Source organism: Dromiciops gliroides, chromosome 1, assembly GCF_019393635.1.
Source record: "Dromiciops gliroides isolate mDroGli1 chromosome 1, mDroGli1.pri, whole genome shotgun sequence".
Taxonomy (NCBI): Eukaryota; Metazoa; Chordata; class Mammalia; order Microbiotheria; family Microbiotheriidae; genus Dromiciops; species Dromiciops gliroides.
In genome coordinates this window covers 144949172-144975289 of record NC_057861.1, presented here as the reverse complement: position 1 = coordinate 144975289, position 26118 = coordinate 144949172, and the positions used below count along the sequence as shown (strand labels likewise).

At 37.5% G+C, this 26118-nt stretch overlaps 1 protein-coding gene across 1 annotated transcript in view; it reads left to right on the top strand.

The window, feature by feature from the left end:
- Positions 1 to 26118, top strand: part of CPQ (carboxypeptidase Q) — a 628024-nt gene that overhangs the window by 471833 nt on the left and 130073 nt on the right. Inside the window, exon 6 of the mRNA XM_043996276.1 lies at positions 17127 to 17218. Within this exon, the coding sequence (XP_043852211.1) occupies positions 17127 to 17218 (92 nt within the window). The remainder of the gene's footprint in view (positions 1 to 17126; positions 17219 to 26118) is intronic.

Here is a 26118-nt window from a genome sequence, read left to right as displayed (position 1 = left end):
AATCCTAACAAAAAGATTATGGGAGGAAGGAAGGATATTTAATGAAATACTGAACTTTCAAGCATTCCTGATGAATAGAAATTTTGACATTTAAACAGTAGAGTCAACAGAAGCATAAAAAAGTAAACATAAGTGAGAAATCATAAGGGACTTAGCAAGGTTAAACTATTTTAATTCCTATGTGGGAAGATAAAACCTGTAACCCCTAAATAGTTTATCATCATTGGGGCAGTTAGGAGACTCCTTACATGGAAGAAATGGGACTGGCTATTAGGTTGAAATGGTCTTAAAGAATGAAAGGGTGAGAAAAGGGAATGTACTGGAGAAGGGGGAAGGGAAAGGAAGAATGGGGAAAATTATCTCACATAAGAGGCACATGAGGAAGGGATTTTATAATGGAGAAGAAAATGGGGTATGGAAGGGGGCAGTACACAATACCTGAACTTCCCTCTCATTTGGACTGCATTAAGAAGGTGAGTACACACACATGCACACGCACACACACACAGAGTCGAAACAGAAAGACACAAAGAGATTTAAAATAAGGGACTGTAACAGAATATATTATGTTTCAACAGAAGAAAAAAAATGGCAGGGGTAGCAATTATAAAAACTAGCTGTGTGACCCTAGGTAAGTCACTTAATCCTCATTGCCCCGCCTAAAAAAATTTAATTGGAAACTAAATATCTAATCCTAAAGAATAAAGGGATCGGGGTGGCTAGGTGGTGCAGTGGATAAAGCACTGGCCCTGGAGTCAGGAGTACCTGAGTTCAAATCCGGCCTCAGATGCTTAATACTTACTAGCTGTGTGACCCTGGGCAAGTCACTTAACCCCAATTGCCTCACTTAAAAAAAAAAAAAGAACAAGGGGATCAAGGAATAAATCACAGAAATAATAATTTCATGAAAGATAATGACATCAATGCTAAATATACCAAAAATTATGGGGTGCAGCCAAAGCAGTCCTTAGGGAACATTTTCTATTTCTAAATGCTTACATTAATAAAAGAAAGAAAAAATCAGTGAATTGGGCATGCAACCAAAATAAACTTTAAAAAGAACAAATTTTTAAATCTCCAATTAAACACCAAAATAGGAATCCTAGAAATGAAAAGAGAGATTAATAAGATTGATAGTTAAAAAATCAATTAATAAATAAAACTAGGAACTGGCTTTATGAAAAAAGCCAAAAAAATAGATAAACCATTTGATTAGTTTGATTTTTTTAAAAGAAAAAAAGAAAACCAAATTACCGGTATCAAAAATGAAAAGGGTGAATGCGCAACTAATGAAGATAAAATTAAAGTAATTATTAGGAGCTATTTTTCCCAAATATATGACAATAAAACTGACAATCTAAATGAAATGAGTGAACAGTTAAAAAATATAAACCAATTTTGTCAACAGAAGAGAAAATAGAATACTTAAATAACACTATCATAGAAAATAAATTGAACAATCCATTAATGAGCTCCCTAAGGGGGAAAAGAAACCAAAGAAACAAACCCAAGACCTGATAGATTTACAAGCAAATACTGACAGATATTTAAAAAACAATTAATTCCAATAGTACATAAATTATTTGAAAAAAATAGGTTAATAAAGGAGTCCTACCAAATTCCTTCTATGAGATAAATATGGTTTCGATACCTAAACCAAAAGGAAAAAACTCCCAACTATATATATAGACCAATTTCCCTAATGACTATTGATGCAAAAATTTTAAATAAAATATTAGAAATGAGATTACAATAATATATACCAAAAAGGTCATGCTATGACCAGACTAAATTTAAACCAAGAATTCAGAACCAGTTCAATATTAGGAAAACTATAAACATAATTGATCATATCATTAACAAAAATAGCAACAATCATATTTCAACATGAAGAAAAAGTTTTTGACAAAATACAATAATCATTTCTTATTAAAAACACTGGGGGGGCAGCTAGATGGCGCAGTGGATAGAGCACTGGCCCTGGATTCAGGAGTACCTGAGTTCAAATCCGGCCTCAGACACTTAACACTTACTAGCTGTGTGACCTGGGCAAGTCACTTAACCCCAATTGCCTCGCAAAAAAAACCCCAAAAAACAAAAAACAAAAAAACACTGGAAAATATAGGAATAAATTGATCTTTTCTTAAAATGATAAGTAGCATCTAACTAAAACCAAGAGCAAGCATTATCTTCAATGGGGATAAACTAGAAACCTTTCCAGTAAGATCAGGGGTGAAACAAGAATGTCCATTATCACCATTATTATTCAACATTGTACTAGAAATGCTAGTTCTAGCAATAAGATAAATAGAAATTGAAAGAATAAGCAAAGGCAATGAGGAGACAAAACTGTCACTTTTTAGCAGATGATAGTATGATATACTTAGAGAACCCTATAAAGGCAACTAAAAAACTAGTCAAAACAATGAATAACTTTAGCAAAGTTGTAAGATATTCAATAAGCCCATACAAATAATGAGCATTTCTATATATTACCAATAATACCTAGCACAATGAACTACCACTGACTGATCTACTCTGACTTCCTCCAGATTCCTTTTAGTATATCGTCGTTCCCCATTAGATTATAAGCTCTTTGAGGGCAATCTATTTTTTTTAATAGCACTTAGCACAATGCCTGACACATAGTAGACAGATAATAAATGCAGATTGGCTACTGAGGCTAAATAATTTATTTTTCTTCTGTTTGGCCTTAAAGGATTTTCAACAATTTAGAGAGAGGAGAGAGGGTAGTGACATGACAGAGAGGAGCTTGAGGACAATTAATCTGCCAATGATTTGTGAGATGCACTGGAGGAAGAGATTGAAGGCTGAAAAAACAGTTAGGTGACATTAGTTCAGGCAGTAGAGTTGATAAAGACCTGAATTAAGGTGCTGGCAGTAGGAAGGGAAAGGAAAGGTCATATACAAAACATATTTAGAAGTGAGAATTGACAAGGAAAAGAATTTCCCCCACAGAAAGAATGTGACTATCACAGTTCTTTGTTGTTACTACTATTTGCAGAGGAGATAGACCTGGTGGCCCTGTCATTCCTCTACTGAAGAAGCTTCAGGGACTTCCTGTCATTTCTAGGATAAAATACACATACTTATATTTGCCACTTAAGCCCTTCACAATCTGGTTCCAACCTACTTTCCAAACTTACTTCTTATTTCCCTCCCTTCACTTGCTGCTTTTTTAGAACTTTTTTTCCTATGAGACTATGGATGCCTTTTATTACTTCACCTGAAAACTTTCTGTTCATATCCTTTGATGATGTATCAATAATGATTTAGTTCTGTACATATTTGAGAAATGAAGCCTTCATCAGAGAAACTTGCTGTAAAACATCTTTCAGTTATTATTACTGTGTATTGCTCCCCCATCCTGTTTTTCCCCATTTATCCTACTCTCTTTCCTTTCACCCTATGGAACTTCAAAAATGTTTTTCCTGACTACCAGTTCTCTCAATCCACCCTCCCTGCTATCAGCACTCCCCCATTTTTTATTGTTTTACCCTTCTACTTTCCTGTAGAATTATACACACACACAGAGTTGGATATAAAAATCTATGTTGGGTTACATAGATTTCTATACCCAACTGTATACATATGTTATTTCCTCTTTGAGCCAAGTTTGATGAGAGTAAGGTTCAAATGCTCCTCCCCACATCTCCCATGTTTCCTTTCACTCTAAAAGCTTTTTTGCTCCTCTTTTATGTGAGATAATTTACCCCATTCTAGTTCTCCCTTTCCCTTTATCCCAGTGCATTCCTCTTTCTCACCCTTTTATTTTTTAAATATAATTCCACTATATTCAACTCATACCCATACCTTCTGTCTTAACTTTATGTGGTCAGGTTCTTTTTTATTGTTTGCTCATTTTCCAGCCTATCTCTTGACCTTTAACTTTATTTTGAAGTTGGACTCTGTTCCTGTGGTAGAGGGGGCAGTTCCAAACTTTAGGTTATTTTGTAGCTATTTTTAGAATTAGGTCTGAGGGTCTGAAAGTTTTCAGTTTTTCCAAGGTGGTATGATCTAAGGAGAGGTATGTTTACTACTTTCCTAGCCTGTGTTCTGTGAACAACTACAAGAAGGTTTTTCCACCCTGGAACTTTTTACCAGGGTCTCTACTCCCCTGTATATGCAAGCTCTGGTATGCTAGTGGTCCTCCTTATCCTAGGATTGAGACCCAGCATCATGACCCATATCTACTTATGGGTAATGCAAAAGTCCTGCACCCTATGCCAGCAAAAGAATCCCTGAAATCTCCTTTTGACCTGTTGTCTATCTCCCTTACCATCTGTGGATTGAGAGCTTCAGAAGCCGCTACTGTCAATTCAGTTGTCCCCAAGGCTTGCTGTTGGTTTTCCGCGGTGCAGACTGCTGTTGTCTTGCTAGGGCATTGCTTGCATCAGACTGCGCTTCACTCTCACCCTGATGTGACAGACCTTTCCTTCTAACCTTCTAAGTTGCCTTGGGCTGGAAAATTGTTTCACCCTGTCCTTTTGTGGGTCCTAGTGCTCCAGAATTTGTTATGAAGTATTATTGTTTGGATGAGGGTTTGGGGGGAGCTCAGGCAAGTCCCTGCCTTTTCTCTCCCTGCTAGCTTTATTGCAACCAAAATGGTTTACTTTTTTGCTGTTTGAGATGTTGTACAGGCTGTTCCTCATCCCTGGCATGTTTTCCCTTTTCATTTATGTCTCTAATGATCTCTAGCTTCCCCAAACCTTAAGTACCATCTCCTATGGTGCCTGGCACACAGTAGGTGCTTGATAAAGGCACCTTTATTGATCACTTACAGGAGGACTTTCCTGATCCTCCTAGTCCTTAGTGATTACCATTGCTTCTCAAAGTTTCTTTTCTATGCATTTTATTTTTGTATTTCATATATGTATTGTGACCCATGACCCAGTAGACTATAAGCTTCTTGAGGGTAGGGCATATTTAGTTTTGGGGTTTGTATCCTTACCACCTGGCATATAGAAGTATGTAATCTGTGCTTGTTAAATTGTCTCATGTGTGAGATTTTACAGAAAAATTTATCTCCTAATCCAACATTTCCCTTGGTTGCCACAGCTCTCCATTTGCCAAGGACATGAAGAGTTTATGAGCTGAGGCAGTTTCTACATCTCTTAGTCTTCTAGTTCTGACTATACCCTGGTTAAACTTCCTTAGGAAATGGCACTTGTGTTGACATCTGTTGTTTTATTCATATTCTAACATAGATAGCTTGTTCAAATGGATCCCGTGGTAGCTGCCTGAGTTATATTTCATATATTCTCATTGTTATTCTTCTAATAAGCTATTAATTTTATTTTTCACTCCATGTCACAGTATATAGACAGCTGATTTGGGGAATAATTGGCCCTTTGATAACTGGTTGCTTCTTAGCTGTTAAAATATAATGTTTCATTTTTTGTAATGTTACTTGATACTTGAAATACCCAGAGTCTCCCAGCCACCTTTTTAAGAAAAAGGTTTTTTTTTTTATCAAAAAAGTATTTTATTATTTTCCAGTTACATGTAAAGATAGTTTTCAACATTTGTTTTCATAAGACTTTTAGTTCCAAATTTTTCATCCTTCCTCCCTTCCTTCCCCCCTTCCCAAGACAGAAAGAAAGCAATCTGATGTAGGTTACATATGGACAATCATATTAAACATATTTCTGCATTAGTCATATTGTGAAAGAAGAATCAGAACACAAAGGAAAAACCTCAAAAAAAGAGAAGAAAACAACCATAAAAGTAGAAACCATATGGTTCCATCTGTATTCAGAATCCACAGTTCTTTTTTCTGTATGTGGAGAACATTTTCTATCATGAGCTCTTTGGAATTGTCTTGGATCATTGCACTGTTGAGAAGAGCCAAGACTATCACAGTTGATCGTCGCACAATGTTGCTCTTACTGTGTACAATGTTATCCTGGTTCTGCTCACTTCGCTCAGCATCAGTCCACTTAAGTCTTTCCAGGTCTTTCTGAACTCCTCCTGCTCATCATTTCTTACAGCACAATAGTATTTCATTATATTCATATACTTCAAATTGTTCAGCCATTCCCCAATTAATAGGCCTTCCCTCGATTTCCAATTCTTTGCCACCACAAAGAGAATTGCTATAAATATTTTTGTACATGTGGGTCCTTTTCCTTTTTCTATTATCTCTTTGGGATACAGACCTAGTAGTGGTATTACTGGGTCAAAGGGTATGTGCAGTGCCATAGCCCTTTGGGCATAGTTCCAAATTGCTCTCCGGAATGGTTGTATCAGTTCACAGCTCCACCAACAATGCATTAGTGTTCTGATTTTTCCACAGCTTCTCCAACATTTATTATTTTCCTTTTTTGTAATATTAGCCAATCTGATAGGTGTGAGGTGGTACCTTGGAGTTGTTTTAATTCTCATTTCTCTAATCAATAGGGATTTAGAGCATTTTTTCATATGGCGATATATAGCTTTGATTTCTTCTTCAGAAAACTGCCTGTTCATATCCTTTGACCATTTCTCAATTGGGGAGTAACTTGCATTAAGAAAATCTTAATGCAGGGGAAAGAATGTTGGATCTTGAGTCTGAGGATTAAGGTTTGAATCTTGACCCCGACACTTGTTACTTATGTGACCTTGGACAAGCCACTAACCTTCTGAGCCTCAGTTTCCTCATCTGGGAAATGATTGGTTTAGACCACACAACTTTAGGCTTTAAGGTCCAGCTCTAAATATATAATTCTATAATCCTAGTCATAAGCATCACACTTCTCTATAGTCCACAAACCTTTGATGTTTCTCCTCAACAAGATCTCCCTTTGAATTGAAATAACTAAATATTTTAAATGTATGTTTTAAACTGGAGGTTCTTATCCAGAATTATTTATTAACAAAAAAGTATTAAGCATCTATTATATGATAGACACTGTGTTAGATTCTAGGGATACAAAGTTAAAAATGAATCTGTAAGGGGCAGCTAGGTGGCGCAGTGGATAAAGCACTGGCCCTGGATTCAGGAGTACCTGAGTTCAAACCCAGCCTCAGTCACTTGACACTTACTAGCTGTGTGACCCTGAGCAAGTCACTTAACCCCCATTGCCTTCACAAAAAACCAAAAAGACCCGAATCTGTATTCAAGGCATATATCCTAGTGGGGGGAACAACGTATATACACCTATAAGAATGTACAGAAGGAATTCAAAATAAATGCAAGGTCATTTAAGGAGTTCAAAAGTATACAAAGCTGTTGAGGGGGGTAGTAGTCAGGAAAAGCTTCATGCAGAAGATGACTTGAACTAAGCCTTAAAGAAAGTCAAGGCAGTGAAGTCAAGGAGGGAGTGAATTCCAGGTATCAGAGACAGCTGATGCAATGACACAGAGATGGGAGAAGAAGGTATGTGTTGGGATTAGACAGAAAGTCTCATTGACTAGACCATGAGGAGCATGACTGGACTAAGCTTGGGATTTTCTGAAGTGAGGATGAACAAGGAATTAAATCACAGAGGATGGCGACAGAGATGAAGTTCTGTGTATGAAGAACAGCAAGAAAGCCAGTTCATATGGACTCTGGTGTATATTAAGGGAAGCAGCATTTACTTTCTTAAAAAAAATTATTTTATTTGTGATATATAATTATATTTTATATATTTATCAAACATAGATGTAATATACACAGACACATATATGACATAAATAATGGAAATTTTCTACATTATGACATTTAGATATACCTGGATATATTCTAGTACATATAACTTTGTATTTTAATTTCTTAAATAACTTTTATAAATAACAAACATACCAATTCATATAAATAATTTATTAAAAATTTGTTTAAATATAATTACTATATAAATAATACCTAAATAACTCATAAATGCACAACAAATATATGTGTATATAAATACATATATATGTATATATATGTATGTATATATGTGTGTGTGTATATATATATATATATATATATATATATATCTCCTGTACCCTTCCCAGCATACTTCTCCCCCACCTTTCCAGATTAAACTTTTTAATTTATATTTTTCTATTCCAATCTCTATCCCTCCCTTGCCCCCTCCTCTGACTGCTGCCCGAGGCAGTAAATAATCCAGTACAGGTTATACATATGTGATCATGGAAAACATCACCATATTTGTCACTTAATGAAAGAATGTGAGGGGGCAGCTAGGTGGTGTAGTGGATAAAGCACTGGCCCTGGATTCAGGAGGACCTGAGTTCAAATTTGAGGTCAGACACTTGACACTTACTTGCTGTGTGACCCTGAGCAAGTCACTTAACCCAATTTGCCCCACCGAAAAAAAAAAGAAAGAAAGAAAAGGAAGAATGTGAAAAATAGCATCTGTTCCATCAATATACTTTGACTACTATGTGGTGCTATAGAGGGAACACCAGACCTTGAGTTAAGAGGACCTAATTTAAAATTGGACCTCAGACACTAACCAGCTGTGTGACCCTGGGCAAATCACCTTAACCCTATTTACCTCAGTTCCTCATCTGTAAAATGAACTGGAGAAGGAAATGGGCAAACCACTCCAGTATCTTTGCCAAGAAAACTCCAAATGGGGTCATGGAGACTCAGACACGACAGAAATGATTCAACGACAATAACATGTACTGTAGCTAGAAAGGTCGGTTGGAGCCAAATATTAAAGGGTTTTAAATGCCAAATAAAGGGGCTTATATTTGAATCTATAGGAAATAAAGGGTTTATTAGGTGGTAGAGTAACTTCTGCTTTAAGAAATCATTTTGTCAGCTGTGTGATATCTTGAATAAGGGATATCATATTTCGGTAATGAGGTTCTCCTGACCAATTCGTAGGGATACTTGTGAAGTTGAATTTGTCCTCTTGTTCTTCTTGTTTATTGACTAAGCTTTGGACCTCTTAGGCATTTGATACTGGATTATATTATTGTCAGCTGTCTTGGATTTCCACATCCTGTAAACTTCTGTATGTCTCAACTGCTATATTCTTTTATTTATCAGTACCTTTCTGTGATATCAGCTTGATAGACAAACCTGGGCACTTTTATCCTTACTCTAGTTTATTAATTTTAAAGCCCTTTTGATTAGGAGGAAGGGAGAGTAGCATGCATTTAAGGGCCTAGAATGTGCCAGGTGCTGTGCTAAGCACTTTACAAATTTTATCTCATTTGATCTTCACAACAACCCTGACATTCCTCACTCTAAAACCTCCCCAGGAGGCATTTTTTCCCATATACTACTTAAGATCTCCCCCTCCCATTGAACCCCACTTTTATTTTTTTCTGGAAATGCTTCACTTTTCCTACACATTTTATCTCTATTAAATATAATTTGTTTTAGAGTTCTCTGCTTTTTCCCCCATTATGGTTTCATCCTGAGGGAGTATGGAGAGTTATTTCTCAAGTCTATCTTTTCTTCTCAGAGAGAGAGTAACCTACATCTGGAATATAGATAGTAATCAAATAGCCTAGCGTGGCAGAAATGTAAATATCATGCACCCAGTGCAAATCTTTGCAAAATTCTTCCTAATCTTCATACAGATTGATACTCCTAGCTTTATTATCTTAAATACTTCCAAGGGATTCTGCACCAAGCTTGGCCCCAACAAAGGGATATGTAAAGTTTCTTTCCCCAAGTCCTTGGCAGAGGATGGGGTCCAAAGATATGGAATATTGCATATAACACCTTTTTTATTTGTTTTTTTTTGTTTTAATAATTTTTTCACATATTAATTTTCTTTTTAAAAAATCTTTATTAAACATTGACTCCTAAGAGGGTAGAAGGGAAAGTATGCAGAGGAAAATCTAGGTGTTGTAAAAACAAAAGAAATCACTAAAATCTATTTATAAGACTATTGTATTATTAAACAGCATAAACTTCATGTTTGCTCTTTGGAGTCCAAAAGTTATAGTTCTATTGAAATTCCTGATTTCCATTTCTTGTTGGAAGCATATTGCTTTTTAAATAGTCTGCCTCTAAATGTAAACACTTCATTCTCCCCCTTGAGGTACAATCCTCAGAGGAGAAATTATTTAAGGGGTAATCCTATTCATTGGAAGCATACAAGAAGAATGTGGTACCCTTTCCTTAATTTATCCTAGCATAGAACAGTTTGTGTAATGTTTTTCATTACTTTTTGGCTAAAATATGTGCACTATATTTATCATCAAGGCACAAATCTATCACTTACTAGAGTTTTTCCACTTTCTGTAGAAAAAAATACTGTAAATAATGACAAAAACCCCAATGTCATGTTTTGAAACACAAAATTGACTAGCCTTATAAGCCACAACAGATTTATTGTTATTTTTGATATATGTTGATGGAAAAGACCACTAGCAGGTAACATAAAAAAAAATTCACGCAATTGGTTTTCATGTACAATATTAGCATTTGATGCTCTAAAGTTTGTAATGTATTCTGCCCAGATTGGTCTTGAATAATTTTTTTGTCTCTTCCTATGTGGAAAGAAGTGGAAGAAAATGTAGAACATATAGAGCTTGGGTAATCCCTCATAAACACAAAGCAGGTGTGATTAAATTTACATAATAAGAATTTGAGCAGCCAGATTCTTAAAACACCTAATTCAATATGTCTTTTCTTTAGTTTGAGAAGGAGCATGACATAATAGAGTAGTGAACTTGGAGTCAGGGATAACTAGAATCAAATCTCCCCCCGCTGACAGTAGTTATGTTACCCTAGGCAAATCACAATTTTTTCTGAGTCTCAGAAAACTCTCCATGAAAATAAAATATAAATGGATTGTAATCTGCCTTGGTGAAGGAACTCCCAACAATGGTAGAATCAGGTTTCATTAATGAATGCCTTTTATTTAAGAAGAAGCTCAGTCACACTGTGGTAGAGTTAGAAAAGCATTGGATAGCACCTTGCTCATAGCAACAACTTATTAAACATGAAACATTTTTTAACTTGACTTGAGCATTTCCAATGATGGTAACAGGCAAAATATCTTACTTACAATAGGTGTTCAGTCATCATTTATTTAACTGATGAATGATCTGTCTACTTATTTGGACCTGACACACATTGGTGAAATATTGGGACAAGTTTAGGACTTTTTTCAGTAAGTTTCTCATTGAAAGGTCTCATTTCCAAGATATGTAAAGAAACAACTCAAATTTATAAGAACAAGAGCCATTCCCCAATTGACAAAAGGCTTAAGGATATAAATGGGCAGTTCTCAAGGAAGAAACCTAGGCCAAACAGTGATGTGAAAAAGTGCCCCAAATCAATAAAAATTGGAGAAATATAAATTCCAAGTAATTCTGAGGTTCTACCTCACATCTAGTATATTAGAAAAGGTGGCCAAAAAGGGAAAATAACAAATGTTTGAAGGACTATGGAAAATAGGCACATTGGTGCACAGTTACTAGAGGTATGTTTGGGTCTAACCATAATTTGAAATTATTCCTCAAAAGTTATTAAGCAAGATATACTCTTTGAATATATTAATTATATCAGGACTAGGCCTATATGCTCCAAAAGATCAAAGAAAGTGGAAAAGGTTCAATATGTTCAAAAATACTTATAGTAGGAGCAGCTTGGTGGCACAGTGGATAGAGCACTGGCCCTGGATTCAGGCGGACTTGAGTTCAAATCCGGCCTCAGACACTTAACACTTACTAGCTGTGTGACCCTGGCCAAGTCACTTAACCCCAATTGCCTCACCAAACATACACACACACACAAACAAACAAAAACAAAAACAAAAAAAATACTTATAGCAACTCTATTTTGTGGTAGTAAAAATACCAAAAACCAAAGCATTCATCAATTGGAAGATCGATGAAGAAAATATGGTATATGAATGTAATGTAATACTGTTGGCCTATAAAAATAAGAAAAAAAACAGCTTCAAAGAGATATAGAAAGACTTGTATGAACTGATGAAGAGTAAAATGAGCAGAGCCAGCAGAAAAATTTATACTTTAATATCATTATTGTAAAAATGGACAATTCTGAAAGACAAGAACTCTGATCAAACAAATGACCAACCATGATTCCAGAGAATTGATAGAGATGAACATAGCCCACCTCATGACAGAGAATTTATGGACCAATCTAAAGAGTAACAAATGCATTTTAAGATGTGACCAACATGGGAATTTGTTTTGCTTGCTTGTGCTTATGTGACTTAGGTTTTCTGTAATTTTTTCTTTCTTCCATAACATGCCCGCCCCCATCCCTGTCAATGGATGAGGAGAGTTGCTAAGAAGAAAATGAGTGTTTCGTAGTTTTTGGTTAGTTTTTCTATATTGCTTTTTTTCTCTTTTTTAAAATATGTGTTTAAAAGCAAATCCCTAACCCAGATCTTCCTTGACTTCAAGGCTTATCTTGAACACATTCTCTCTTTTCCCAAATATATTCCTGGAATCCTAGGATTCTAAAACTTAAAGAAGTTTGGAGATCAGCCAAAATTCATGATTTAGCCAAACTTTGGTTGAATTTTTGTTTTGGTTTGTTCTTTTGGTCACAAAGCCTTGAGTGTTAAGTAATTAACCACTTTATCTGTTAATGTATGTCTTCTGTGTTGTGCCACACAGATGCTTGCAAGGGGTTCTCCTTTCATGTTTCAGGCCAGCAACTACTGTTACACTGTGGTCTCAACTTTACTCACTCCAACTTAGTTACTTCTTTATTATCTTAATATGACATCATTGGCCATCTGGCTGATTTGAAATGTGAAAGAGAATAATCCTGTACTGTAATGAGTTTCAAGTAGAACAGTAAATCTTTAGGGATAACCAGAGCTTTTGCTTTTAAAAAATGAATTTTCTCCAGTCTATTAACTGTTATTTTATCCCTATTTAGAGAATGCTATTTTAATCATTTTTCTTTTGGGTGCAAAGATGTGCAAAAAAAAAATGTATGGTACTTTCACCATCCTTCCCTTGTAGATTGTTATTGTGTTAATTATCTCTGTTCAGTATCTGCAAAAGTAGCATATAAATAACCATAGCTTATCTTTGACTGACTTTTGTCTGTGTGGCAAGCGAAATGTGACTTGGATTGAGTTGACTCTAAGCCTTTTTGCTCTCAGAGAGATCCAAAGATTGTAATCTTTAGCTCCTCTGATTAGATTTCTGTCTTATAAAACAGCTTTCTGAGTACCGTGCCTGTGAACAGGTGATTTAACCCCATTCTGCACGAGACAACTGTGCATGCAAGCATTCTCCTTTACCCAATGCTATGTTGCTTTTGTATGAAATTTCACTCTGAGCACTTGTAATTAAAAATAGCTAGAATTTACAAAGCATTTTAGGGTTTACAAAATGCTCTGTATATTTTATGTCATTTGACCCTCTCAACAACTCTGGGGAGATAGGGTGCTATTATTATCCCCATTTTACAGAAGTGGAAATGGGCGGAGAGAAGTTAAGTGACTTAACCAGGATCATGTAGCTATGATATGTCTTAGGTTTTCCTAACTCCTGGACCACCGGCTGCCTCTAAGCTACCACTCAGACTCTACTAGTTGGTCTATAGAGTTGTAAATAGGTTGTGTGTCAGGGAGTTCACAGTACTGTTCACAGTAGAAATATTTATGATCCTAGCACAGTGAACTCATGATTTAAATCCTTAATAAACTGGAGAGTGTCCAAAGGAGCAAAACCAGGATGTTGAAGTACTTTGAGTCCATTTCACATGGGAATTAGTTGAAAGAAGTAGAAATGTTAACTCTGGAGAAGAGAAGACTCAGGGGAGATATCATGGCTGGGGTCGAGTCTTTGACTGGTTGTCATGCGTAAGAGGGATTGCACTTAGTTTGTTTGGCCCCAGAGCAATGGGTGGACATTGCAAAGAGACAGACTTCAGCTTTGTGGCGAGAAAAGCTGCTCAAGAATTAAAGTCGTCTCTAAGTGGAACAGAGTGACTGGAGACATAGGGAGGAGGTGTCCCAACTTAAGTTGTCATGAATGTTATGGCGGGATTTCCTTTTTGCATATGGGTTAGACTGGATGGATAGCTGCTAAGGTCCCTTCCAACTTTAAAATCCTGTGTTTCTGTAAAATACCTCTTGAAATATGCCAGGATGGGGCAGCTAGGTGGTACAGTGGATGAAGCACTGGCCCTGGATTCAGGAGGACCTGAGTTCAAATCTGGCCTCAGACACTTGACACTTACTAGCTGTGTGACCCTGGGCAAATCACTTAACCCTCAATGCCCTGCCAAAAAAAGGAAGAAAAAAAGAAAAAATGCCAGGACTGATGGTGCTAAATAATAATTTAAATCAGCTTGAGGAAAAGGTACAGAGTTAGAAATCACTTTAACGTTTACCTCTAGCACTCTTGCTCAGTATACTGCCTCATACATTCATATTGAATCTGGCATTGCAGGAGTAACAATAGCTAGCATGTATATAGGTTTATATACACCTTTATGTAAGTATGTAAAATTATATATAGGTTTTTAATATATGGATTATATACATGTGATATATATATATATATATTTAAGGTTTGAAAAATACAAATATTATCTCACTTGATTACACAATAACCTCAGAGGGTAAGTGTTAATATTATTATTATTTTTTGGTGAGACAATTGGGGTTAAGTGACTTGCCCAGGGTCACACAGCTAGTAAGTGTCAAGTGGCTGAGGCCAGATTTGAACTAAGGTCCTCCTGACTCCAGGGACAGTGCTCTATCCACTGTGCCACCTAGCTGCTCTGGGTGAGTGCTATTATTATCCCCATTTTACAGATGAAGAAACTAAGGGAAAGCTTATGTACCTTGCCCACTGTCACACAGCTAGTAAGTATCTAAGGCTGGATTTGAACCCGTCTTCCTGTCTCCAGGCCCATCACTTAATGCATTGTGCCACCTTGCAATCTTCATAGATTTAAAGCTAGAAGGAACCTTAAAGGTCACCCAGGGCAATCCTTACAATTTACAGATGAGGAAATGGGCCTAGAGTGCTGAAATGACTTGTCTAAGGTCATATATGTAGTAGGCAAAAGAACGGATATATGAACCCAGGTTTTCTGATTCCCAACTCTTTGTTCTCTCTGTTAGAAATATGGATATGTAGTTGAGAAAGGGAATGACAGATACAGAGAGGAGCAGGGGAGAAAAAGAGAGGGAGGAGAAGAGAAAGGAAGGGAAGGAAGAGAAGAGAAGAGAAGAGAAGAGAAGAGAAGAGAAGAGAAGAGAAGAGAAGAGAAGAGAAGAGAAGAGAAGAGAAGAGTGAGAGAGTAGAGAGGCAGAGAGAATCTTATCTTTATGAAGAATTGCCAAGCTTTATGATAATCACTGAAGATACAAATAAAAGAAAACAGGCCAGTGTCTGCCTTCAAGGACCTTACATTCTCATCAGGGAAGATACCTTTTTAAAGGGAGTTGGAGGAAGAAAGGGTCAAAGGAAGGGACAAGGCTACTTGAAAAGAGAGAAGTCCCAAGAGTGAGTTTAGCTCAAAGTGAACTGGGCATGGCTGGGGCTCCTCAGACTTCAGGGTCAGAGCTGTTCCCAGAGTGGGCAGGTGGTTTGCAAGAAAGTGAAGTGCAGAGAATGAGTTTGGATTCTTCTCATGCAGAATGGATTCTTAATATTCCCTTCATGCCCATCTCAGAATTGTCCAGCATGCATTATGACTAAGCTAATCACTGCTTGTGGCCTCCTGCTAAGATAGACACGAATCAGGATCCTCCTTCCACACAAACCATTTATTATACTTGAAGCAAACTTTATATTTTTCTATTTTTATTATTTCTCAAGAACATCATTTAGGTCCCCTTACAGTAGAACACAGGGTCATAGTTGTAGGGCTAAGCAGAGACTTGCAGTCCTCTCATCTAACACCCTCCTTTTAAAAATGAAGAAATGAAGACTAAGGAAATTAAGTGTCTTTCTGAAAATCATATAGGGAGAAAGCATCAGAGGTAGGATTTGAATAATAGCAATAGCAATAATGGCATTTACATAAGTCCTTTAAGGTTTGCAAAGTACTTAACATGCTCTGCCTCACTTAAATCCAATTCAATTGTAAGTCAAGGCATCACCCTCCTGACATCTTTGGTCCTCTTTGAAAACAAAGGACAAACAACAATAGAAAGGGGGCATCTAGGAGGTGTAGTGGATAAAGCACTGGCCCTGAAGTGAGGAGGACCTGAGTTCAAATTTGGCCTTAGATACTTACAAGCTGTGTGACCCTGAGCAAGTCACTTAATCCTGATTGGCTCGCAAATACAAACAAAAAAAGTCACAGAAGGGTGGGGATGTGTGTTGTGGTAGGGGATACCCACACTGTGGAAATCACAGATCCTGTAAGTATTGAGGGCAGCTGAGGTTCCAGCCATGGCTCATTTACTTTCTGAATTCCAAAATGTACTTATTCACACAGGTTATTGGTAGCTACCCACTGTTCTGCACGCTATGGGACAGTCACTTATGTGCCCTTTCCATTTACCTCCCTGTCTTTGTTACTGAAAGAATTATCCTGCATTTCCAAGAAAGGCAGTAAAATTTGCTTAAGAAACCAAAAAAAAAAAAAAAGAATTCTCTCTGCCTTATAGCTCATCCCCTTCCTGGGTGCAGCATGGATGGCTTTACTTGGTTGTTAAGACACTGCATAGTAAAGAAGCCCATTTTCTTCCCTTTTTTCCCCTCCCCCTTCCCTGTTTCTCAAGTCATAAGATACTTAGAGCTCAGAAGTAGAGCCTCACTTTACTGCTGGGTTTCAATTACTGCCATTGTAAGGTCACAGGATCCCTTCCCTTGACTTTCCTCCTCCTAAACCTGATTGAATCTTCAGAAAATGCTTTAATAACCTATAATAGTCACCTCTGGCTTGGTAGGCCGCAGTGGTCCATTGTGCTGCCATGCAGGACGTGTAGATAAGGGTATGATTATAGGCCCTGCACTTCCCAGGCCTGGAGAGAGCATTTGTCACCATCACTTTCCCTGTTAACCCTATCTGGAGAGTCGTGTGGATGGGGCTCCTTGGCTCTGTGGGCCATACCCAGAATCCAGCAGTGCTGGGGCAGGGGGAGAAGGAGGAGGTGATTACTTCCTGCCTCCTCCCTCTTCCAGAAGGCAGAAAATGAGCTGTGGGGAATACAAAAAGTTAAAGGAGCTGGACACCCGCAGTGTTTCATTTGCTTAATTGCTTTTCTCAGGGCTTCGACCAAAAAGGACCCTGCGCTTGGTACTGTGGACAGCTGAGGAGCAAGGTGGCGTCGGCTCACTCCAGTATTACCAGCAACACAAGGTAAAAACTGCTTGGTAGAACTCTGAAGCTTCTGGTTTCTATATCTCCCTTATCTAACTGCACACACAGGTGGCCTTCTATAGAAGGCTCTGACACTGACTTTGATTTGTTAAGAAGGAACAGAGTAACCATATCATAACTCTGATTTTATGTTCTATCGACTTTTGCTCTCCTATGCATGTTGTATTGATAGCCAAAAGATGTGAGGTTGTTGAATATTTTCCTCCCAAGAGTTGAATGGAATGAGCACAACAAGGCTCGGAATCTGAAGACCCTGGGTTCAATTCCCACTTTTATTTATGAGCTGTGCAATCTTGGGCAGCTAGGTGGTTCAAAGGATAGAGTGCTGGGACTGGAGTCAGGATGACTCATCTTCATGAGTTCAAATCTGGCCTCAGACACTTACTAGCTGGACACATCACTTAGCCCTGTTTGCCTCAGTTTCCTCATCTGCAAAATGAGCTGGAGAAGGAAATGGCAAACCATTCCAGTATCTCTGCCCAAGAAAACCCCAAATGGGGTCACAAAAAGTCAGACACGCCTGAAAAGTGACTGAACAACAACAAAAACCTTTGGTAAGTTTGCTTATGTTCACTGAATCTTAATTTCCTTATCTGTAGAATGGAATGATAATACTTATTTCACAGGGTTGTTGTGAGTATCAAATGAGGCTTCTGTATGGGAAACTGCTTCTTAATTGGAACATATCATGCTTGCTACTGGAAACTTCTTGTCCAAGGACAGGGGATTAGGAGGGAGCTCAGCTGGTTCAATCAGATCAGCAGCCCTAAGCTGGATCTGGAGCATGAGTTCTATCTCATTTAATATCCCCATTCTGAGGAATGCTCCAAATAACCAAAACAACAATCACAATAGCATTTATATAGTGCCTACTATATGGTAGACACTGTGCTAAGCACTTTACAAATATTATCTCATCTGATCCTCAAAGCAACTCTGAGTGGTAGGAGTGATCATTATCCCTGCTTTACAGCTGAGGAAACTGAGATTGCGTCATTTGCTTGAGGTTCACATGACTTGGAAGCTCTTTGAGTGTAAGAACTAACTTTGATTTGCTTCTTCTGGAAGTCTGGTGGTCAAGAGGGTGCAACTGCATGGCCAATAACAAGAAAATGGCCAGAATCCACTGAGATTTAGATAGTGGCTTAAAGTTCGCCAAAGGTTTTTACATGTATTATCTCACTTGAGCTTTATAAAAACCCTATGAGATGAATACTACACATATTATCCCCATTCCAAGGCGAGAAAATTAATTAATGAGAGATTAAGTGACTTCTCACCTTGTCACATACTGGTTTATTAATTGTCTCGATTAATTGATTGGATGACTCTATGGGTTTTTCTAAGTAAACCTTTATTTCATCTTCAAGAAGGACGAATTTCGTCTCTGTTGCCAATGGTGATGGCTTTAGGTTATCTCTTGTTTTATTGCTACTAGTAGCATTTCTAGAACTGTGACTGATAATGGTGGGGGGGTGGGTAGGAAGGCAGCCTGTCATTGCTTCTGTATTTATTGGAAAAGCTTATAGTGTTGCCATTGGTAAATTATGCTAGCATTGGGCTTTAGATGTATCCTTTGTATTGTATAAAAACGGCATTCAGTATTGAGGTTTCATAAGGTTTTAGAACAAATGAAGGCTTTCAATGACTATAGGTCAACCAATAGTCCTCTTTCCTTGCTTTATCCACCTCTTCCTTAAGGATTAGGACCATATTTACTTCATGACCAGAGTTTGGCAGAATATTTTCTTTCTCAACTTTTTATAATAATTTGGGTACCATGGATATTAACTGCTCTTTAAACATTTGATGGGATTAACCTCTAATTCTGTTCAGACTAGAATACCCCCTTCCTTCCGCCCTGTGAATCCTTTGTCCCTTCTTCAATAGTGCATAGAGCACCGGAATTGAAATAAGAAAGACCCCAGTTTGAATCCTGCCTCAGTCACTTATTAGCTGTGTGACCCTGGGTAAGTCACTTAAGCTCTCTTAGTCTCAGTTACTCTATCTATAAAATCGAGATAACAATAGCATCTACTTCCAGAGTCAAATGAGATTTCTTCTTCTTTTTCTCCTTCTCTTCCTCTTTCTCTTTCTTCTCTTTCTCCTTCTCCTCTTCCTTTTCCTTCTCCTCCTCCTATTTTCTTCTTCTTCCTCCTCCTCCTCCTCCTCCTCCTTCTCTTCCTTCTCATCCTCCTCATTCTCTTCCTCCTCTTTTTGTTGTTGGCATCATCACCTTCATTATTATCATTTTATATTTGGTTGTTTATAAAAACTACCCAGTACTCTTTGCTACTGTACCACACTGCTTCTGCCAGGCCCTGACAGAAATATAAAGATAAGAAAGAAACAGGCCCTGCCTCAAAGAGGGCATTCTACTGGGAGGCTACAACACATATAACAAACTATACCCCCAGTATTTCAAGAGAGAAGGAGTGATAAAGAGCAAATCATGTCTCTTCTTTTCTCTGGGCCTCAGTGTTCTCCTTTGTAAAAATGGTGTTGGACTAGATGTTCTCTAAGGGTCCTTTCAGCTCTTAAATCTGTGATATAAATTACTTTACCTCTCCTGTTGTCAGTTCCGTATCTTTAAAATGAGGAGCACAGTGTATAGAAAAATGTTCCTTACCCACTAAAAACAAACAGATAAAAACCCTCCAAATAGAGGTTCCCCCCCATCAATTTCAAAAATCTATTTAGTAGTGAGAGTACTGCAAAAGCTATTTCTTAAGGAACTCTTCTAGGTCAAGGTTATCCAATTGGAAAACAAAATTAAATGGGATATTAATTTTTTATTGTTTTCCAAACTTAATAATTCTAGTTTTATGCCTTTTTTCAGCTTTATAATAACATATGACATTTACCGAGCACTTTAAGTTTGCAAATCTTTCTGCCAAGAAAAATATGAAATTAAAAGAAATTTGAATTATGTGGCAAACCCAGGACCCAGGCTCATCTGTCATTTTCTATATTGTTCCTGTTCAGTTCCTGTATAAACTCTGTGCCTTTTCCATTAATGGTATAGACAAATCATATGTGACTATAGATTAGGTAATTGGCAATAATGACAAAGAGGTTACAGTGCTACTTAAATATTAGCACAATTAATATTATTATTTTGGGCTTAATTAAGCTGTTTTGAAACCTATTGGGATGAGCATGGTGATTGTGCAAAATGCTGGTCTTTTGTATAAACAGCTTTCACTGAAATGCCTTTATAACACCTTTCAGGGAAATAAGCTTTTTGACTAAAATGTGTGATAAGGCAGCAAATAGGAGATGCTATCTGTGAGAAGGGAAACAAATAAGTGTTAGGGTTTTCCTGTAGTATAGAATTAGCTGATAATGAAGCCATCCCAGATCTCTTTGAGCTAACATCTGTTCAATGTCAGAATGGGACTTTGCAGAGAATACCAGAAATTCAGTGGCCACACCCTTTCCCCCTCGCTTCCTTTCTTGATGGCTGCTCCCTCTCTTGTCCATTGGAAGTAGAAATCACCATTCCATTCTCCTGAATTAGTTTGGGGGAGCCAGGAAGAAAGAAAAGCAGCCTGGTAGGATGGAAAGAGCAGTGACTCTAGACTTTAGACTACCTGAGTTCAAATTATACCTCAAAAGATTACTACCTATGTGATAGTGGGCAAGTGACTTATCTACTTTTGTCTTCTGTTTCCTTAACAATTTTTTTTACATCTGTGGTTGACAAGATGGTTTCTGCTATCACTGCTAGTTCTAGATAGATATGACCCTGTTAGTAGTAAGAGAAACCTATAGTCAAGGCAAGGGGCATTTAAAAATTTTGAGTTCCAAATTCTCTTCGTCCCTCCAGCTCCTCCCCTACCCACTGAGAAGGCAAGCTATATGACACCCATTATATATATGAAGTCATGCAAAACATATTTCCATATTATCTATGTTGCCAAAAAAAGCAAGTAAAACAAAGAAAGTGAAAACAATATGCTTTAACCTGTACTTAGAGGTCATTAGTTCTGTGGGGTCTATAAGCCTTTTTCATCATGATCATTGTATTGGTTAGAGTAGCTAAGTCTTTCACTATTGATCATTGTTACAATATTGTTGTTATATGTTCTCCTGGTTCTGTTTACTTCACTTTGTGTCAGTCCAGTTAAGTCTTTATTGGGACGATTGACTCCCTATGTCCTTTTAAAGTTGTCTCTTTCCAATGAGTTGGAACTAGTGGAGTAATTGAGCATCCTTAGTAAAGAGGTCATTAGAGAGATGTTATAAATAACCTGAATTCTTAATTGGAAGATGTAGAACGAAGTTGAGGGCAGGTAGGTGATGCCATGGACAGATGTCAGACCTGAAGTCAGGAAGATTCATCTTCCTGAGTTCAAATCTGGCCTCATACACTTAATAGCTGTGTGACCCTGAGTTTTCCTCAGTTTCCTCCTCTGTAAAATGAGCTGGAGAAGGGAATAGCAGTCCATTCCAGTATCTTTACCAAGAAAAAACAGAAATAGAGGCAGAAAAAGTCAGACATGACTGAAATGACAGAACAACAAATCAAAGGGCATCAGGAACTCTATAGATCTGAGGTATGAGTTGCCCTGGCTATACTTTTCATTGTGTGTGTATATGTATATGCATGTGTAGGTATATGTATAGGTGTATGTATAGGTATAAGTATGTGTGATGTAGGTATAGGGATAGTTATATATATATATATATATATATATATACACACATGCATACACACATGTATATGCACAATACATGCATGCATGTATACATGTATGTATACAAAAACTCTTTACGCATGATCTCTGAGCATATAGGTTCCTGACATGGGTCCCTTGACAGGTGTGGCCACATAGATGTCTAATATGTATGCCCTGGTCATACGTTTTCTTTGAGTATGCATGTTCTCTGGCATTACATACCCCTATGAGTACTCCTTCTGTATGTGTTTCCTGTTCATATTTATTTCTGAATGAAGGCTATTTTCCCTTGGTGGTCTGGTGACTCAGAGGAGACAGCATGTACTCACTTGGTGGGGATGGGGCAGAGGGGGATGTATCCTTTTTGTCACTTAATTTGTGTCTTTTCTTTGGAATGAAAGTGTCTTCCCATTGTCTGGTAAAGCCAAACCCCTAAGGGGCTGTGTGCTCCTGAGTTATGTCTCCAATGAGTTCCCCACATGAAGGCGATCTCCCCGCGATGCACACATAGAATAAGTCGCTGAGCTAATATTTGAACCTACACACCAACACCCTCATTCTGTCCATTATACCTTCCTGTTGTTGTTATTGTTGTTTTGAATTCAGATTCAAAGAGATGGATGTTGTGTTTGCCTTTGAATGCTTAAGAAAGAAAAAAAAATATCCCTCATCTTTCATGTAGTCGCATTATGGTGCTGATGGTTTGTGAAGAGCTTTTTCCTAGGAGTAGGTTTTAGGTGTGGAATTAAGGAAAGTTATAAATGATTCCATTGTATTTTCAAACATAGGAAGGAAGGGAGAGTTTCCAAGAAGCCATTTTACCTAATCTTCTCTACATGGAACAGATCTTGATCCCCTTCTTAGCCTGGAAAGAGGAAGAGTAGATGGAGGCTGTCGTGTCTTATGTACCAAATTCAGTCTGAATCTGAGTGAAGGGATATTTACAAAGCAGAAAGGAAAAAAAATAATTCAAGAATAATATCAACCAGATTGCTGGCTTTTTTTTTCCTTTTAGGCAAAACATGATCTGGCATAATTATAACAAGCCACGTTATCCAGCTTCTAGAAAGCCTCATTAGACAAGGTAATCAAATAAACTAGATTGATATGTTCTATTCTAGGATGAAAAAATATTTTAACCTTTTCCTGATTTATTGCACAAACTTTTGGCAATTGAATTACAGGGAGTATGATCATTGTTGTTCCGTGGTAGTCATTAATAAGAGCAGTATTTTAAATGGACATTAGTAAATGAGGGATGGTTTGTATGAACTGCTGAAATGCATAGGTTTATCCTAATCCTAGCCAACTGTAAGGGAAAAAAAGGTCACATGGATCTTTGTAGTATTTTATTGAATTTCATGTCATAAAAATATTCAGAAACAAATTTTAATAGAGCCTGGGTAGGGGATGCTTAGAGTATAAATATGCAAAAAGATTAGACTCTCCTTTTAATCATGAAACTCTTGCCAACTTCTAAATGCACAGCAGCTTTGTTCAAAAATTGAGAAAGATACTGAAAATATAGAGCTTAAAGAGACCTTTTATGCAAACTTTCTACTTTTACAGAGGCCGCTAGGTGACACAGTGCTTATAGTCAGGAAAGCCTGAGTTCAAAACCAGCCTTGGACGATGACCAGCTAGCTGTGTGACTCTGGGCAAGTCACTTAACCTCAATTTTACCATTTATAAAAAGGGGATTAATAACAGTACCTATCAAAAAAATAATAATAGTACCTATCTCACATGGTTGTTGTGAGAATAAAATGCACTTTGTACAGTGCTTTGTAAATCTTAAAACACATAAAAATGCTAGCTATTATTATTACGGAGAAGGAAATGGGATCCCAGAATGGTAAACTGATATGCCAAAGATCCCACAAGTAGTAACAGTGCTGGGATTTAATACCAGTCTTTTAACCCCAAATAAAATGTTATTTTTATGCTACCACTTTAGAAATATTAAATTTATATATGGGCAAATGGGTTTCTTTAGTTTTCTTTGTTTTGTTGATCCATCATTGTACAGTTTGGGTTTATATAAAGTAGATTTAGTTATGGTGACATTGCCGAAGTGGGAATAATGTGGTTTTCATATACTGCTATGGAAATAACAGGATTGCTATAACCATTCGATTTGATTTCATCTCAACTCTGTTTTCAAAGCTAGCCTGGCTTATTTCTTCACTGTTCCATGCAGTATAGATTTACTAATTACAGGTTATTGTCACCATTGTTACAGTTGGGCTTCTGTGCAGCCTGGGCTTTTCTTTTGGAGATTAGATATTTGCCTGAATCTGTCAAAGAAAGCCCGACATTTTTCGGATTTTCATTTATTTCTATAGGCTGTTGGTTTGCGACTTTTATTTTTCCGATATTCATATAATTTCCACAGTACCCATGGGAGCTCTTTGGACTCTAATGGTATTTGTTTATTTTTTAATGTTTATTCTTTGTATTTATTTGCATCCTTCTGAGTAGTCTATTATGACTTGTGACTAGTATCACATGCTTGCTGATTATAGGTAGAGATTTATCAGCCCAGCAGATTCAATGTAATTCAATTGAACACATGGTTATCAATGCCTGCAGTGTTTAAGACCCTAGGCTTGGCAGCAAATGAATGTAAAAATGAATGAAAAGCATTTATTAAGCACTTACTGTGTGCTGATCATTGTGCTGAGTTCTAGGGTTGCAAGCAGGGCAACACCATCCCTTTTCTCAAGTCCACATTCTAATGTGGAAGACAATCACAGATGGGAGATTTTGGTGACAAGTCGGATGGAAAGGCCTTTATGGTACAATACCAAAGCAAATAATAATGCATTTTCTTTAATATTATTTCCATTAATAAAACCATATCATTTTCTGATGTGGAACCGTTTAACTACTGCCAAAGACCTTGGAAGTAAGACTTTCCTATCTGTTCAGTGGCAGTGGTTATTGAGGAGGTAGGGGTTGCCTCTCTATAGTTGCCAGGTTGCATCTGTGAGGATAGGCTGGAAGCAGGACCAGTCATCTGGGATATCTTGCAGTTTCCAGGGCTTTGGGGAATACCTGCCTGTTGGTGGTCCAGAGTGTATATAAAGGTAAAAAATGGCATGGTCCTTTTCTTTAAGGAGCATTTATTCTGGCATTGCAGGTTGGGGAGGTACCATATATAAAGAGACAAGAAAAATACAAAATATCGTGTAATAGGGGTTAAGGAGGGGTTCAAAGGAATGGTTCAATTAATATCTGAGGAAGGACAGAATATTTTCAGATGAGGAATCAAAAAGACTATTATTTACCTGCTCGAAATCCCATATCCTATATATCCTATATCCTATATAACATCCTTACTGCCTATAGAATAAAATAAGAATTCCTAAGCCTGACATAGAAAGTCCTTCAATTTATCTTTCAGGGTTCCACTTGGTGTCATCCTGTAGATAAAGCTTTCTAACCTCTACAAGCAAATTTTGCAAATGTGCACCTTTGGGGCAGCTCAGTGGTGCAGTGGATAGAGCACCGACCCTGGAGTCAGGAGGACCTGAGTTCAAATTCGACCTCAGACACTTGATACTTACTAGCTGTGTGACCCTGGGCAAGTCACTTAACCCCAATTGCCTCACCAAAAAAAAAGAAAAGAAAATGTGCACCTTTGAATTAGACATCAGAATCTGGGTTGGAAGATCTATCAGAGATACTCTATCCTAACCTATACAACCTCCCCCTAGAGAAAATCTCCTCTATAAGATCCCTGGCAAGCAGAAATCCATACTCACAGAATTGTGGAATTTGAGATTTGAAGGGTACCTCAAAAGCCATTCTGTCTAACCCATCCATACACTCAAGGAATCACCACCACCCAACAAATAGGCATGTAGCCTCTATTTGAAGCTCTCCAGTGAAGGGAGTCAACCATCCCTTGAAACAGGCCATTCCATTTTTTGGACAGTCCTAATTGATAGGAAGTTTTGCCTGATAGCAAAAATCTAAATTGCCTCCTCCATCTTCTATCCACTGCTCCTAATTCAGCCCTCTGAATCCAAACAAAACAAATCTAACTCTACAGGACAAATCCTCGAGTCCAATTTCCACATGCTAAACCTTCAAATACTTGAAGACAGTTGGCCTGTCCCCCATGAGTCTCATTTTTAGAACAAAGATGCCCAGTCCCTTCCATTGATTTTCATATAATCTGGAGTCGAGGCT